The sequence below is a fragment of the Etheostoma cragini genome, chromosome 9 (assembly GCF_013103735.1).
Source record: "Etheostoma cragini isolate CJK2018 chromosome 9, CSU_Ecrag_1.0, whole genome shotgun sequence".
Classification (NCBI taxonomy): Eukaryota; Metazoa; Chordata; class Actinopteri; order Perciformes; family Percidae; genus Etheostoma; species Etheostoma cragini.
This window is the reverse complement of record NC_048415.1, coordinates 13,511,813-13,529,916: the sequence shown is the minus strand read 5'-3', so window position 1 is coordinate 13,529,916 and position 18,104 is coordinate 13,511,813. Positions and strand designations below refer to the sequence as shown.

The following is an 18,104-nucleotide window of genomic DNA, read 5'->3' as shown; positions in this document are numbered from 1 at the left end:
TATCTCACTGTCCTATCAGAATAACTTCAGTAGTGGTTGTAACCCGGGGTCAAAGGTTTTGCTTTTTAACTAATAGAAAACATAACTAGTTACTTTTTTAAATTAGTGTCATTGCTTAATGACAAAAATTTAAATTTACTTTTGTACTTAATAAACAGTTGCATTTTTCCAAATTAACAGACAACAAACAGTCCTGAGGTCAAATTATATTTCAGAGAGGAATTTTAGATTTCAAGTGATTCATTTGATCAATGGTGAAACAAATCAATTTTACTTGCCTCTTTTGTTAATTTAGTCTATTTCCTGTTTTACGTATTATTTTATTCTTAATTATTTTGTTACCATCACCAGTTGGTTCAACATTGGATAAATGGGAAGAGCTTAACCCCAACCCTGAGAGGAATGGCAACAGAAAATGGAAGTTGGAGAGACGGCGCTCATCTAAAAATTCATCCAATGAATTTCTGTGGTAGGTATTATCCTGAGCAGGCACTATTAGGATGGCCACATTTTGTATCATCAATAAGAATTACGGCCATATTGGAAAATTCCATGCCGTAAAATGTACATTCTATGCTTTATATCAATATGTTTATGATAAACAATATATCACATGACTAGATGTACCCTATGTAAAAGGGGTCACTTGTAATGATGAACTCACAGAAATGTTAGCGGACTCAGCAGTTTCTGTCACTTCAACGGAGCACTTTAGCATCTTTCAGCTAATTATTTTGGTCCAACATCATCACTCTAACGGCTGGCGACAGCATTTTTTCTCTCCCGGTGTTAAGGTGGAGCTTCACCAATATATAGGGTGCAAAAATAGGCAATTCTTAGGGCTTCAGAGTGACTTCATAAGGAAGTTCTTGTTTTTTCATTTAAGCAGAAATGGCACACAGGGCATTCAATATAAATGTAGCTTTGAATTAAATTTGGTGAAAGAATATTTAACAAAATAGCTATAAGCCTGATACAAGGGAGCACAAAGCAAAGACAAAAACAACCTACATGTGCAAAAATGAAAGACTTAAGCACCAGAAAACTCCCATGCAGCCAGAAAATTATGACAACGAAAAATCCATATGCATAAAAAGAAAACTGTGCATTGGGTATGGTTGATTGTTACAAATTAAAAGGCTTATAACGTTAGAAATGATTGCGAACAGGGTGGTCATTAACTATTACAAATTTCTTTATTTAAAAATAAAGAAAGATAAAGTTGAGTTCAATGGGTCTGTATCATGTAAACCACATTTTTCTTTTCTACTTTAGGTCCACAGACTGTAAAACTCAACAAGAGCCATTGAACAAGAACTTGGAAGCAAACACCAAAGTGGAGACCGAGTGTGCTTTAGCATCTCAAGTAAGTGCTCAGTGTGACAGGAGCAGGCAGTAATCATCATTATTGTATGCGCTGTCTACACTTGAAATCAACATCCTTTTGAAGAAAGCTTCACACACCTCAAACATATTGTTGTGGCTGATGGTGAAACCCTCATAATGATTTCATGAAATGATGAATTTAACTTTATTTAGCAACTGGATGTTATTGCATGATAGTGTAGCCTTAAAATTAAAGTTTGTTCCTAATAATTGTTTAGCTATTATTTTGTCCTAACACCTACAATTCTTCCATTTCAGCTCAACAGGCAGTATATTAGTGGAAGACATGTAAGCCTCCCTATGCATCCTTTCATTTGATATTGAAAGACTTATACATTTGCACCATGGGGAAGAGCATTGCACCATCTAAAGAAATTAGACTTAAAAGATCAAAAAGAGGAGATTATTGAAGCCAAAAGGCAACCTTGAAGAAATCCAGAAATACTGTTGGCCTTAAGATATTTCCCTAGTGGTGCTACGAGGTCCAAATGTCAAGTGCTTTCCTCCTTAGTTGATGTCTCTGTGTAGGCCTGCCTTTACGGGTCTTGTTTCCAGACAACATTATTAAATTAATAGCCAATGAATTATTCAGCTGCCTGACTCGGTGCTCATTAGTGTTGATCTCACCAAGCTAGCTAGACAAACATCACCTTTTCAGCATTCTGATAAATAATAGATTTGGAATTAAAGACAACTAACCGAGATGGAGGGAAGATATTGGCAAACAAACACAAAATTTGTTAGCTCAGGTGTTACATAATAGATGAAAGAGACACTGTAAAGTGTGGTTTTAGTTTCCTACTTAGCACTTAACACACACGCACACACAAACAGAAAATGCATGCAAAAAAGGGAGACTTGTGTTGCATGAGATTTACACACAATCAACCAAAACACAAAACTGGAAAAAACATTTGAGCGTTAAGGAAAAATCCACCCTCAGATGATAATGCAATGTAAATATCATCAGTTTAAAGTGCCACATTCCAGGAAAACCCAAAAATTGAGTGATTGGGGTATTTGTTGGTTGGCCGCACCATTAACTGCATTTCATTCCCATTCTCTTTCCCCACATTTCCTGTCTCTCCACTATCACTGTCCCAGAAAATATTTTAAAAAGCCAAGTTCAAAACAAAATGTATTTCCCTACTGAGTGGAAGCCGATCTGATATGATGTCAAAGTTGGGGTTACGTTATTAGCTCTGTCCTGCTCTAAATTGCATTTCAGGAAGTTTACACTTTAGCAACTCCTGCTAATGTTACCCAAGATAGCCATATGTTTGTAATACACATTGAGTCATTCTCATCACAAGGCTTTTCTTTTGTAACAATAAAGTAAAACATACTGTTTGAAATACAAACACATATGTACATGTAAGCTAAACAGCCAAACTGGTTTATGGTTAAACAAAACAACAATTCTTTGTTTTTATTTCCATGTCTTCTAGCTACATGAATCATTAACGGGTGAGGATGCTGATTTCTTTTCCGGAGACATGCAACATTAGCTTCAGACTTTTTAGCATGACATTGCGTATGTAGCCATCAAATGCATATTTAAAGACCCCTTTTACAAGACTCTGATTAATTAAGTAACCGTCAGCTGAAACATTAACAAGACAGCCGGAAAGAAAGTTTTCAACCACTTCATGTAGGCAATGATAGCTTAATTAACTAGATAAATGATCAAGTCTCAGAGTGGAAATGTATTGTCAATTGTAATGTCAGTTAGCATAATTGAAAGTAAACAGCCAAGCTCCTTTTGTCTGCCTTTGTATGAAATGAAATAAAAAAACAAAAAAAACAATGAGTGGTAAATTTGCCACTATAATCATTGTAAACTGCATATGTACTGTGCGTGAATGTTAAGTTGGACAGTAACTTAGGGGGTCTGGGCTTAAAAAACTGTAAATTTCTCACAATCTGCCTTGTCTACTTCAGGATTCCATTTCCCATGATGCCATTCCACAAACCCAAAAGAACAGATGTGAACTTGGTGCTGTAAATGAAAAGGTATACATATGGACATACAGTAGGAAAACAAATTACTAACACCTCTGATTCAAAACAGGCAGCATTGCATTCTGGTCTATTAACTCTTGCGTTGGCAAACTGATTGCTGTCACTGTCTCTTCTGCATTGATGCTGTTGTATTTAAGTGAAAATGAGAAACTGAGTCCAGAAAAACACCTTGATTGTTTCTGAAACACTGGCAACAGAGCTTAAACCAACTACTGATGTTTTTCCTGCTATTTCTTCTGATGTTAAACAACGGTTAGACTGGAAATCTCAGGATGACAATTCTTGCTAGACAAGGGGGATTCAGAGGAATTTAAAATGAATAATTACAACCAGAGAGGCCAGAAAGCAACAAAACGGCCAATCCAAGTTTTGTAAATAGTGTTTTGGGGTGGATTTTTCCTTTAATAACCCTACTACAGCATCGTGCAGTTTCTTCACACAACAGAACAAAGAGCATTGTAAATGTGGTGAGTTGTATTTTAACACTGCATGCATTTTTGTTTATTATATATATTTATTTAATCTACAATAAATGTATGAGGCAGTTTCTTCACTGAGATTAGGTAACCCCAATTAATCTGGCATAATGCCAGTCTGTAGAGATGAGAATTGTTACAGGTACTGGATGGCCCTTTCCACTGACATGGAGCAATTGACTCCCTATACGCTCTGCAATGGATTTCCTAGTCGTGGAATACATACATCCATTTACAGAAGATCTAGTGCCGCATCACATCTGAGCATGACAGGCTCAAAACCATCTACTTAAATGTGTAGGTGTGATGTGGAATCCACATGTGTAAACTACAACCGCATTCTCATAACACAAAACCACATGCGTGTAATTGGTCGATTTTCATTTTCACAGCAGAGCAAGGCTTTACATGTAAGTTTGTAACCAAGAGGCTATCAGCATATTTCAGATATTGCATGTGCAGGAGCATGGGAAAGGGAGAGGGTTGGGGATTGACGTTGCAAGAGACTGGATGAGTAGCATGGCATTCAGCTATGGGGTGGGGCAAGATGCTGACAGCAGTGATTCTGCTGGATTTCCTAAGCATGTCAGAGGCTTTGTTGAGGTAGGGATATTTACTCGTCCCTGAGAAAGCAGAGACGGCTGACCCTGCACACTCTCCCTGCCTGTCTCTCCCTCTGGCTGATTGTGTATGTGTGGTGTGCTATGTGGATGAATGTGTGCGCGTGGTTGCTTGTAATGTGTTGTGTGAGTGTGTATGTTTAATGGATTTTGTTTGTGCATATATGTATACATAATGAAACGTGTGTGTGTGCGTGTGTGTGTGTGTGTGTGTGTGTGTGTGTGTGTGTCAGGCTCGCCTAAGCAAGGATCAGCGGTGGGGCAGCGCTCTCCTGTCCAGACATCAGTCCCTTGAGGAAGAGTTTGAGCGAGCCAAGGCTGCTGTTGAGGTAAGCAGAGTACTGCTTAGTACACCTCACATCTGTCACCTGTCAACAGAAACCCATCTCCACCATTGACTTTTAATAAGACTTAACAGGAAAAAGTTTTTTGGGGATTTGTTAAACAGCATAACTTTGTCTCCTCGTTACACTATCCTTGTCACCTTTTTCTGGGTTTTTTGGAAGCATCAGAGTGGGCTAGTGGTTGTAGCTATTGCTTAAAACAGATGAGTGGGATCCAAGCAGCAAGATACTGAATGCTTAACAGCCCAAAAAGTGTTCCATAGTTCTATAGATTACCGTGACTTCAGCCCTATTTGCCAATTTTTTTAACCTAACCCCTTAGCCTTTATTTTTAAAGTCTTCTTTAAAAACATACTGAAATTAGAAATATACTGTAGTTTCTGAAAACATTTCAGAGCAAAAATTGGCATATTACTGGGACAGTAATGCAGCAGACAGGGTTGAGAAAAATAAATAAAAATAGGCTACACAAAGTGGACATTTATCCTTAATGAGAGGAGTTTTTAAAAGCATGTTACGATATCACACGATCATGTGAGAATCTCAGGAACACAAAAAGCGGGAAATCATCTTATCAGGCCTTAGGTAATGTGTTTGTGTCTGAGCAGCAGCAGACCGAACCAATCAGCGTCAGGTGATGAGCTACTGGCAGCTACAGGCTGCTTAGGTAAGTGAGGTATGGTGGACATGATAGACAGATGGTTCATCCAATCACCTTCCAGGTAATTGTTTTTATTTATTTTTTTAAAGCGCTGGCCCTTTTCCAAACAGTTTCTAATGACTCCGCAGCAGCGAATAAGACTGTCCCAAAAGGGGGTTCTCAGACCTTTGACCACCCAGGACAGGACAAATGAGAATTGTGTTGATCATAAAATGTAAGAAACTGGTTATATATATCTTTTTCATATTCCTATTTAGTAAAGAACATCTTTTTCTCAGTAGAATCTCCAACCCCGCAGTTTGTCCCCAACATTTTGAGAAAGGGAATGAAAAATCCATTGTGTGCTCTTAGAAATATTTAAATAAGGAGATGAAATAAACCAAGTATTCTGTGAACTTTAAGCCAAGACGCCTTTTTTCCAGTATCACATTTCCAACGTCATTGTCCATGCAGCCTCAAATTATTCATGCAATTTAAATGTGCTGTTTGTACTTAAAGTCCTGTGGAGCTGATTTCCATTTGACTCCTTCAGCCCTTTCATCTCCTTGTCAAATGACCAGTATTATGCTTCCTGTAATGTTTTTGCCCCTGTGGTGGTAGCTGACAGTTTAATAGACCATGCTAAATTTACACACACTCAAGTTCACAGGGTGTTTGACCCAGAGACATATTCTCAACACTGAGCTGGCTAACAATAGGAAGGTAAATAGGTCAGTCATTTTACCGCCAGACATATCAGATACCAGAGGGGATGGTAAAGTTACAGTAATTATACATGGCTTAATTCTTCATCGGACTGTGTACCGACGCCCTCCATGTGTTGAGTTGTGAAGTATGTCTTACGCTCTTGTGCTATCAATGATGTGATAGTTTGCCATGACAACATGGAAAATTACTTGAAAACCTCATACATTTCTGAGAAAGAATACGCTCTACCTATACCTTCTTTGATGTCATTGTACATTAAGTTGCTATTTTATTTACTAATGAGATGGACATATTTTGCAAAAGGTTTTCTTTCAGCTAAAGATATGTTTAAAAGGTTAAATCAACTGTCTGTTCTGCACAGAAGTTTAGATAACCAGGAAAGTTTGGGACATCTCCCTTCCCAGAAAATGGCAGTGAACCCTGCACTATTGACTTACTTCAGCTTTACTGAGGAATACAGTGGACTGTTGCACACTGAGCTGTGTGTAATTGTCAATAAATAATAGAGCAGGGAAAGGAAGACATTGAGAAAGTAGGAGAAGCAGCTGCAGAGGAGGCAGAGTGCCGGCTTGGGGATCCCTTCCCAAAGTTAAGGTTAGCGATTATGACACATTTGGTATTATCTGTAAACTGCATCCTATAAAATAGTCGCACAGTTTAAGCACAAGTGTTGGCCAGAGGGCAGGTAAGTGATGAGAATCTAAGATGCTCCTGGACAAGCGTCTGAGCATGGACCATCGATTGTAACAGTATCTCTCAGTTTCGATTGAGTAGCCTGAGTGCTGGCTTCCACTCTGGAGGAGCTGCGATGCAAGGGATCAGCCAGTTTGGCTGCAAATGCCAATGTCAAAGCCCACAATCACACAATTTCCATTCAAGAAGCTGTGCATGTGCATGCGGTTCCATACTTATGAAGACATGGAGGTGAAGACAGCTCAGACGGCAGAGCTAACATTAAATCAGCACACCACCTTTCTGCCAATTCATTCAATTTGACCAAGCAGCCAAAAGAAAGAGGGAGTAGACAAAGATCTATGCTCCCAAATATCATCCATCTTACAAAGTTGGCACTGATAAGAAACTGTGTTTGTGTGTAAAAATCCTTGAAAAAGAGAGAAGAAAATGGCAGTGGGCCTTGAGAATGGCCTCAGCTTTCATTTACAAAAAGGCTGATGAAGAGATATTTTCTCTGTAGGTAAGTGACTGTCCATTTCACATGAGGATACCGTCAATTACTCTGAGCTGATGACAATGTAATACTTTTATTAAATAGAGAACCACTGGGACAGCTGCAGAGTAAATTGTGACTTCAGGGAACAGTGTTTTGGCTATGAGGAAAGACATAGCACTCCCGCAGTGGCGATAAAGACGAGATGAAGGTGACTGTGTGGCCTCTTGTTTGATTAAAACAGCAGTGGGACACGTTCATTTTTTTTTCTTGCAGGATATTGGTCTAAGGCAGTTTATTGAGAGATTGCAGAGGCAGCTCCCTAGAAGTTAGGCGTGAACTTTTGTTTAAAAGGTCAGTGGTTTTAATCCAAAGACCAGCTGGGAAAAGGCAGGTGGAAAAAGTAGTGAGTAATGCTTTCACCTCCTTCAACAACTTACAGTGCTTCCTCAAGCAAACTCCAAACCCTTCCAGTGTAGCTGGCAACATGAGAATGAGGGTGCATCTGCCGAAAACCCGGCAAGTGCAAATTAAAATTTAACTTTATTGTCCCACAGAAAGAATAAATGGGGTCAGAGGGGCATAAAACTGTGAACATAGCACAGGTGACAGTGCAGAAAATACATGAAGTGAAACTGGAGACGAAAGCTAGACCTCGTCCTCTTAAGATGTTGTGCCAAGTGTCTTGTTGACAAGGCATATGAAAGGCTTTGGTTTTATGGTGCTTTATACCTGGTTTGTCTGCATGTTAGGTTCATTTTGTTTAGGCAGGTGAAAAAGATTTAATCTCTGGTGCAGACAAATAGACTGCAGCGAGAACGCCTGACAATAAAAGTATCAGGATGATTCAAACCAATAGTTTGTTTGCTCTGGGCCGACAGATGGATAGGCTGGTAAACATTTTGCCATTGCTTTGGTTTCTTTTCACACATTAAAGACCAGCAAGGAGACTGTAAATGGTGTTTTTGGCAGGAAAAACAAGCGGCTCAAATACAGGATTTAAGAACAGTAGGACTATGAAAGACGCCTCTTCTCCTTTTTCTATGTTGTTCATCAATATTCATAAAATAAGGTTAAGTTGCAGCCTCGAGTAATAATGCTCAAAATCTGTATTTTCTTTGCAACAGTAGAGAAGCTTTTTTTAACCATGGTCCAGACCAAACAAACTAAACTCCAGGTGTGAAAGCATCGTTAATTTAGCCCACAATTACCAAGCAACAACACATATCAGAACACATATCAGAACACTATTAATATTTCATAAATTTACAGTTGACTGCATGGACTGCATTAATGCCTTGGACACAGTAGCTCGGTGTTGTTATCACAGACATCCATATTGCGTGTAATCACATTGTCTGCCAAAACGTATTGGTATTGTGTCCTTTCCTGAGGGACATTATCAGGACTCAAGCTTCCTATTTTTGTCTTGCTGACCACAGACTTGGCCTATGCAGCAGAGCAGTGGGTGGCTCATTTACATTAAAAGGCCAGCCTTGCTCTGGAGATGAAGAGAGCTTGTTTTGGAGGCTGCTCCATGTCACTGGTAAATGATGAGACTGTAATAATAGTAATGTAAGCCCCCTGGGCAAGGTGGATCAGTAAACCATAGTTTCCTCCAAAGGTTTAACCTAACACAACTCAAACTGACATAAACCGATAAGGTTAGAGTCCACTTGAGAATCAAGACTTAAATCAAATATTCTTTTGCTACAGTATCTGATATTGGCCAAAAAAAAACAACAGTTGCTCCAGGAATTTACAAATCTTGCTAAACAATGGAAATTCAACATCACTTCGGTTTACCAATTTGACATAAAGGGAGCTGCTTTATTTTATGGGGTCTTCAAAATGTTCATTTCAGCAGAAAAACACTGAGTAAGCGGATCATGAAAAATTAGTCACTTTACTTGCCTGAAATAGCACGTTTGATGGCTGCCACAAGCTTTAATGTCTATAGGCCTACATTTCCCTTTATACATTTATAAGCTTTATGGACAGAGTGTCATTTGACTGAAAGATTTGTATAATTTGAGACATGGTTATGATCTGTTTTTGTGTAATATCTAAATTCAGGAGAACACAGGATAAATATCCTTTATCTTTAGATAATGCAGCAGGGTGTATTTTGTTTGCTTGGCAATGAATAACTTGAAATTGAACTGCCACTAAACAAATTCTCTGAGAGCTGTTAATTACAATCAATAATTATTTAAATTCCTAGAGCTAAACATACATCTGTGGTTTTATATAATCCATTTTAATTAGGTTTTCCCAGTCAGGGTACAATTTAATATTTCAGTGAAATATAATCTGATGCAATTGTTTAGCACCATTTTTTTAACGGTTTGTTTCTGTGTTTTTAGTTGACCTAGCATAATTTGTCTTTGTTGTACAAATTACTTTTCTGGCAGCGTACATTTATTTTCACTGTATTTATTACCTCCGTCTAGCTAACTAAGAAACACTGATTGGATTTTAGAAGCAAAACAAATAAACGTTTTTTAAAAGAAGGCGACACTAACACTTGAGGGTATGTGTAACCTTTGCCATGATTCTTTACATTTAATATATCACTAATTTATTAATAAAGTAACTAATGAATCCCCCACATCAGGCTGCAACCCCCGCTTCATTTCCAACCGGTGGTGTCATATTTGGCGGCAGAAAGCACTCTGGATTCAATCTATTTCACATGACACTTCATCAGAGCTGCTGAAATTAGAGTCGCAGCTATGGGTTCACTCCAGTGATACACAGGATATAAATTGCCTCGCTGTATTGTTGTCTTGTTCCACATAATTAAACTGACAATGCCAGTGTAAAAAGCACCAGCATTAAGAAATATGACTTGATTTCTTGAAAATTAAAAAAACACATCCGTATATTTACTCCACTTCAATACTGCAAGAATTTGTTGTCACATGTGGTGCAATTATGGTGCGGACTAGTTACACACCAGATGGGATTTCACAACGCAAAAAACTGACTGACTGTCTATGAGATGCAAACAACGAGAAGATGGAGTAAGGCACAGTACAAATACAGGCCCACAACACAATGAAAAATAATACAACTAAAAATGTTGACTACATTATGTAAAAAAGCATTATGGCTGTAGCATGGGAACCATTCACATGAGCATTAAGCGAAGATTGCAAGAGGCCGGGAGCAGTGCTGGACTACGTAGTGATTGTGCCGCAGGGCTGGAACAGGTGGTCACATGACATTCATTACAAAAGGAACAGTGGTAAAAGTAACTATGTACATTAATGTATTTTTAAATTGTACTCTACCTTACTTGGATTTTTTCAATTATTTCCACCTCACTACATCCCAAAGGAAAATATTGTTTTGTACTTCCCTACATTTAGGGACTGTTTGTTTTTGTTTAAGGGTCTACCAAAGGAGTTTTGGGGATTTTTAGTCAAAATAGACTAACCCTCCCCTCGCCAGCAGTACATACTCCTGATAAGATGAGGCAGAGACTGAGAGCTGCATGGAAAAGTATGCACCAAACGAGTCACTGAAATTTTGCTGTTTTCATGATTACAAAAGTTGTGTGATCCCCACCCCCAAGACAACCGAATCGAAAACATACCCTCCTTGGCAGAGCTATAATCCAGTTGTATGCGATAGAATAATAAGAGACAAAAACGGGTTATTCTGCATTGAGTATGTTTATTTGGATACATTTAGCCAAAAACACTAATGTACTTTACCTTATCTAGTAACAGTTTTACATTGCAGTGTTGTTACTCACCACTGTAAAACTAAGAGTGAAATTTCATAAACATAAAATTCATTGTAGTACATTTTGCATTCACTGTAAAAAATTTAAATTGCAATTTGATTTAAGATTAAAAACAAATGTAAAAGCTACCAAGACATCATTTTCAGGACATTTACGTGCCTGTGCCGCAAGAAAATAAAACATAACTGACATTTTACCATAAAAACCCAAAGCCACTTTTACCATACAGTATTTGTATTTAAACAGACAAGTACAATGTAAACTCCTAATTAGACTTCAGCAGAGAAGCAACTCTTATTCTTCATGTAAACCTCTAAATCCAACTTCCTGCTACAAATTCTTACATCTATGACTTTTCCACCCCCACCACTGCCTCCCTCCTTTGCATTTCCTTCACCTCATGAACTCTGCACTTCCTGACAGAACCAACAGCAGAGACACACCTTCAGGCAATTTGTCTGAGAGTTAGAAGCCTGCAATAACCTGCCATCTCTCACCATCAGGGGCCACACTATGGCCTACATGTCAATCACAAGCCTCTTAGATGTGGATATGAGAAGAACTTTGATACTACGAGTGACACAAATTCAGACAGTATATCTGTTTTTAGATCTTAGAGCTTTACCCCCTTACAGTGTACACACACACACACACACACACACACACACACACACACACACACACACACACACACACACACACACACACACACACACACACACACACACACACACACACACACACACACACACACACACACACACACACACACCCCTTGCTAAAGGACTCAATCACAGGAGGCTGTTCTGATCTGTTTGGTATTATTCTTCCCACTTTGCTCTGCCTCTAAAAGGAAGACAGCAAAGAATCATTTGAGTCAGCCAGCTGGAAGAAAACACATTAAAAAAAAAAAGAACAGAAAAAGAAACTCATCTACAGCAACAAGTCATGTATTTATGTATGACATATGTACAAAGCACATATGTTTACATTTTATGTATCATTTTGTCATATGGATTGTCTTGATTTAACTTTTTTTAAAGTTGGTCCTACACAAGATATATTGCGTTTCTGTCCGTCCTGGGAGAGGGATCCCTCCTCAGCTGCTCTACAATTTAATGGTCATGTAGCTGTGTATCCATCTCTTCAAACTCCATGCCAAGACAATCCAGCAAATACTCTGAATTATTACAGAAATGTACTCCAGTGTATGTGCACCTCTAGCAGTATTCAGGGCCATAAATAATCAGAAAACAACTACATACGATACCTTGTTTCAAAGAGGCACTTTGGAGGTCAGAATTTGCAACTGCAGTCTGTTGTATTTTTTGAACGACATGAGCGGGCGATAAACAAGCATCTGCTGTCTGGTGGTTGAAAATCAAGGTAGACTAAAACACACGTAAAACATTAACAAGACGTTTTTTACAGACTAAGGACTCAATTTCCATGAACCCAGTGGATCTATGCCCAGTGCATAGGCATGCTAAACACTTTTGATAATTTAATGGCACAGCACTGCTAACATGCTAACAATGACATTGCCAACATGGTGTTTAGAATAAGGTTCACCATCTTAGTTTGCATTGGCATAGTACAATTTCCTTATAAGCACTTATCACAAACTAGAGCTAGGTTTAATGGGAATGCAGGCATAGGTTAACCCATGGTTATAGGGAGTGCCGGGACATTTCCTGGTAGGACGGTCAGTGGTCTATTTGTGTGAGCTGCATGTACTGCAACTGGTCAAAAGCATTTGGCATGCACATGTGTTGAAGGGGAGTGGTAGGGGGGGTGGTGTCCAGCTGATTGTGGTGGGCTGGTCTGGGTCTCAAAAGTCCAGGGCAAAGTTTTACCCCAGTCCAGCCCTGTGGGAAGGTCTTTAGTTTCACAGGATGGTGTCATGAAATTTTAGACAAATCAAAATGTTGACCTTATTGTGGCACTAGATGAAAAGTCAGGAGATCACTTAAGGTTTTAGAAATCTGCCTGAGGGAAACATGCATGTCTGTAACAAATTGTACGGCAAACTATCCAACAGTTGATGAGAAATTTCACACAAAAAAAGCCAAATTGTCCAAATTTAGGGAATCACCAAAGTTAGTAGTATTACTTTTCTGGAGATCATGAATCTACACAAAACATCATGGAAAGCAAATAATTGCAAATAATTGTTGAGATATTTCATTCTGGACCAAAGTGGTGGACTGACCCACATTGCAATCCTTAGACTGGCTTGGCAAAAAAGAAAAAAAATGCATTTCTTCCTATGCAACATAATTCTGATGTCCAGTGCACCACATGTGAGAAACTTCTTCAGAAAGGCTTCAATAAGTTCTATAAAAAATAAAAGTTAGAAGTATTTCTGTTTATAGAGAAAAAAGTAAATAATCTACTGTGGAAAAGTCACCACTTGGACCTTTGAGTCAGCTCTAAAATAAACAGGTATGGTTCTGAGTATGAAACAGGAGCGAAACCATGTGGTCCCGTTTCATGGTTAAATCCCTTGACGCAGCTTTTTGAATACACTGAAGTTGTTAAAACTCCTCTTGGCTAAGGCGGCAAAACAGTGTCACAAAGAGTCAAATCGAAGAGAGAAGAGAAGCTAGTCACGTTTAATCCTCTCTGTATCACTGAAATTCATGATGGTTCTATTTTAAGCAGTGCTCCTGAGATGGAAACCCATTTCTAGCATCTCTTTTAAAACTACAGTTTCATCAGACTCGTTGGTTTTTGGAGGTTTGCGTTTACTTAACAGACCAAGAACAGGTTAAATCTGGCTCTTAAATAAATTAGGAGTTTGACCTAAACGAAAATTAAAATATACAAAGAGGAAAATTTAAAATTTGTCTGCACTTAAAAAAAAATTAAAATAAATATTTTTGAAGCTATTTTTTAACCAGTTCCTTTTAGCCACTTGATATTGATTGGAAGAATGTGGTTACATCGCATAACACTAAGATATTATATTTCAACGTAATGAAGAGGGCAGGCAAAGTAAAAAAAAAAAAAAAAAAAAAGGTTTACAGTAGATTGAGGACATTAGGATTAGATACATTAGGACCATGCTGGTTGTTGATGTTTGAAGAAATTAAATGCATGACTAATATAATTTTGTGTATTTTTTTATTAAATACAGGGAGACTGCATATTACAGGAAATTTCTGTCAATACGCCAGAGTTAGCCAAAAGGCTATTTTTCATTTGCAGTCCCTATCTAACGTGTTTTTCTCGTAGATGAGCATTTTGTGCATTTCCTAACTGATCATACTGTATATGAAAATACCAGCCTGTTTCCAGCTGAACTTGTACAAATAAACATTATCGATGTAAACTCAACTTTAATCGCATCAAAAAACATTAAAGGGCAACTATTATATAGCATTTTCAGGTCAATTATTTGGAGTTTGTACTAGAACATGTAGCGCTATAATGTTAAAAAAAAATTTTTTTTAAATTGCACTTGTATTCAGCCTCTATACGAGAAGCTCTGTGGTAGCGCCTGTCTCTTTAACCCTGCTCCCGACAAAGCCCAGTCTGCTCTGATTGGCCAGATTGTTTCCTGGAATCTGCGCTTTGCTCCGCAGCCTGCGCTGTTGTTTCATCAACTGGTGAACGACATAAAGGGAACCTTACTTTAATCATGTGCTGTTTTGTTGCAAGGAGGTATAATAAGAACTGTGTCTTCGTTCTTTTGTGGTTTCATGTTTTCTTTTGTTTATTTTTATAATTTCAACACTGATTTTGTTATTCACAATGTAGCATTCTCAGGGAAAAAATGGGATGCGTCCCCAAGAAGAATGGATACGGAGTTTACGGCATCCCTTGAGATTGTAATGCATCAGAGACGCAGGACCCTTACCGATTAACATCACTGTGCATACTTTACAGCCAGTGAGCTAGACAGACGTGACATTTCCAACAGTAGGATGACAGGAAATTACATTAGCGGTTGTTTTATTGTGTGCACTAATCACTCACTTTCATTTTCCCCTTCCCCCCCATCTATCATTCCTCCCACTCTTTTTCTCTGACGTCTGTAGTCAGATACCGAGTTCTGGGATAAGATGCAGGCAGAGTGGGAAGAGCTCGCTCGGCGGAACTGGCTGACAGAAAACGAGCAGGCGCAGATTCCCTCCTCTGTCTCTCCTCATGAGAAGGTCACTATCAGCATGTGCACAAATGTATTCTTGACACTGATGTAGAGATATACAGTACAGACTAAACAATGCATGCCCATCTAAAGCTAAACTGTAAAATTAGTTAATCCGCATTTGAAAAAAATGATACAAAGTATGTTTACTATACATTTATGTACATTATACCTGAATCAGTCATAACTCCCAAAATGGGGTTTCAATAGAAAAGTGCCCAAAAGTCCCTGTTTACCTATTTCCCCAGATTAATGGGATACTTCAATATTTAGGGATATATTATCTTTCTTGCAGAGAGTTAGATGAGAAGATACCACTCTCATGTCAATTAGGTATTAAGCTTGAGTCAGTAAGTATTTGGCTTATGTTGTCCATTTATCTCGGAATTTAGAGGTCAGAACTGGGAATGACGTCCCATCCGAGTGACCAGTGACAAGTTAGATAACCATTATATTTAACAAGGTAGGGGTATTTGGCAGTTAACACTGTAGAAACATGTCCACAAATAAAAGAGAGACAGTACTGTGTACTGTGACATTTAGAACATTTTGTAATACAGCCTATATTCTACCCTGTGCATTTAGTATCACCATATGCCATACAAAGTCATGTTTGAGGGTGTCAGAGGATAGAGCACATGGCTGAGCAGTAAAATTACCCATCAGCTGACCTTTTTCTTAAAGGGAATCATAAGAGATCAGACCTCTGGGCTTTCTGATTGATCCCAGTGAAGAACTAGAAGAAGCCGTTTCAAAGTCATAGCGCTCAGAAGCAGTCAACAACACACCAGGGTAATCACAATTTGAAAATGGAAAGTTTAACATTTAAAGAGAACTGAAACCCTTGGGAGTTCAGCCCAGGTTTGATGTGAAGCCGAAAAGATCAATTCCTGCTGCTGGAGCTTTGCTTAAATATACAACGGCACAGAACAGTTGCCCTGGTTTTCATTTGAATTTTAAAGAGAGAGAAACTGACATTGCCACTGTCCCTTTTTTGCTGACAGGGTTACTACTTCCACACAGATAATCCTTATAAAGATTTGCCTAACGCATTTGAAGAGGGACTAAAGAAGTCTCGAGAAGGAGACTTGCAAAATGCTGTACTTTTGCTGGAAGGAGCCGTCTTGCAAGACCCTCAAGATTCAGAGGTGAATTAATTGACCTTGCGCACACACACACACACGCGCACACACACAAACACACAAAAGTCTTGGGTTTTCATCGCGAATTAATGGCTAAATCCAACCCAAATAACTCCCTCATGTTGAGAGAAGTCAGAGAAGAACGCCCCCTGACCACACAGGCTGAGTAAAGCAGATTTCGTTGGCAGCACCCACAGGCAGGATGCCGATTGCCTGTAGAGGGTAAAGGATTTTTTTGTTCTTGCTAAAAGCGTTGTTTACTGTAGCAAAAATACTTGTTCATACTCTTGATGAGAATTTCCCTTTGCCCAGTGAGCTGAATATCAGCTCATTCTGCAGGGTTCTCTTTTTCCATGTTGTATTCTCCCTGTTTCTAAATAAGTGACCTCTTTGAAGGCTGAAAGAGCAAAGCTTTCATACAAAGTACTTTCAGAATCCCCTGGAATATACAGAAATGTGCCAGTTATTCTGACGAGAGGATTATCCTGCGGTGTATGGAACTAATATGATTCCAAAATTCCTCCTGGCACGCTTAGTGGCTTATTGCCCCACTGTGAAGACCTCTGAGTCACTGAGAAATAATGTTTATCCTTAATTCAAAGAGTGGAACAAAAAAGTATAGACAAAGATTAGCCTTAGAACAGGTTATTAAGTGTGTCCTCACAGACACAAATACAGAGAGGTAAGCTCATAATTTCATATTTTGGATTTGAGATTAGTACAAGGGTACATTCTATTTGTATGTCCCTGCTGAGGACTAACACTGGCTCAAAGATCAACCACGGTGCCTGTCACAGTCACATTCAACTTATTCTGAACAAAAACTCCTAACTCAAAATATTTAGTCCATCTATTAGTCGATCGATAATAAATTAATGTGCATATATTTTGAGGCTTCTCCGGGAACCATCACCTTATCGTGGTGGAGAGGTTTGTCTGTCCCTATGAACCCGAGGGCTGTGTTGGCTCTGGGGACGTGGATCGTCACCTCTCTGTGGGGGAAGGAGCCGGGACTTGTGCGGGAGGTTAAGTTAAGTGTTACCAGTTAGATCTGGTGGGGTTTACCTCTACGCACGGTCTCGGTTCTGGAACCATACTCCTGGATAGGGGTTGGACTCTGTTCTACTCCGGAGTTGTCCAGGGTGTGAGGCGCCGGGCGGGATTGGGGATACTAACAAGCCCCCATCTGACCGCCGCTGCGCTGGAGTTTACCCCGGTGGACAAGAGGTGATGGGAGGGAAAACTGACTGTTGTTTGTGCATATACACCAAACAAGAGTTTGGAGTATTTAGCCTTCTTGAAGACCTTGAATGGAGTCCTGTATGGTGCTCCACTGGGGGACTCCATTGTTCTGTAGGGGAATTTCAATGCGCACCTGGGCAATGATATTAGGGAAAGTGTGATTGGGAGGAACGGCCTCCCTGATCTAAACCAGACTGGATGTCTGTTGCTGGACTTCTGTGCTAGTCATGGATTGTCCATCCCAAACACCATGTTCAAACATAGGGAAGCTCATAAGTGTACCCCAGAGCACCCTAGGCCAAAGGTCAATGATTGATTTTAAATTGTTTCATCTGATCTGAGGCTGCATGTTTTGGAGACTTGGTGAAGAGAGGGGCAGTGCTGTCAACTGATCACCATCTGTTGGTGAGTTGGGTCAGGGGATGGGG

At 39.2% G+C, this 18,104-nt stretch overlaps 1 protein-coding gene across 3 annotated transcripts in view; it reads left to right on the top strand.

The window, feature by feature from the left end:
* Positions 1 to 18,104, top strand: part of pex5la (peroxisomal biogenesis factor 5-like a) — an 86,462-nt gene that overhangs the window by 50,296 nt on the left and 18,062 nt on the right. For 2 of the 3 annotated variants that reach the window (XM_034881923.1, XM_034881921.1), the window contains 6 exons: positions 352 to 469; positions 1,276 to 1,366; positions 1,645 to 1,674; positions 4,738 to 4,833; positions 15,183 to 15,299; positions 16,297 to 16,440. In XM_034881923.1, the coding sequence (XP_034737814.1) occupies positions 352 to 469; positions 1,276 to 1,366; positions 1,645 to 1,674; positions 4,738 to 4,833; positions 15,183 to 15,299; positions 16,297 to 16,440 (596 nt within the window). The remainder of the gene's footprint in view (positions 1 to 351; positions 470 to 1,275; positions 1,367 to 1,644; positions 1,675 to 4,737; positions 4,834 to 15,182; positions 15,300 to 16,296; positions 16,441 to 18,104) is intronic. The other variant, XM_034881922.1, reaches the window with a different exon arrangement.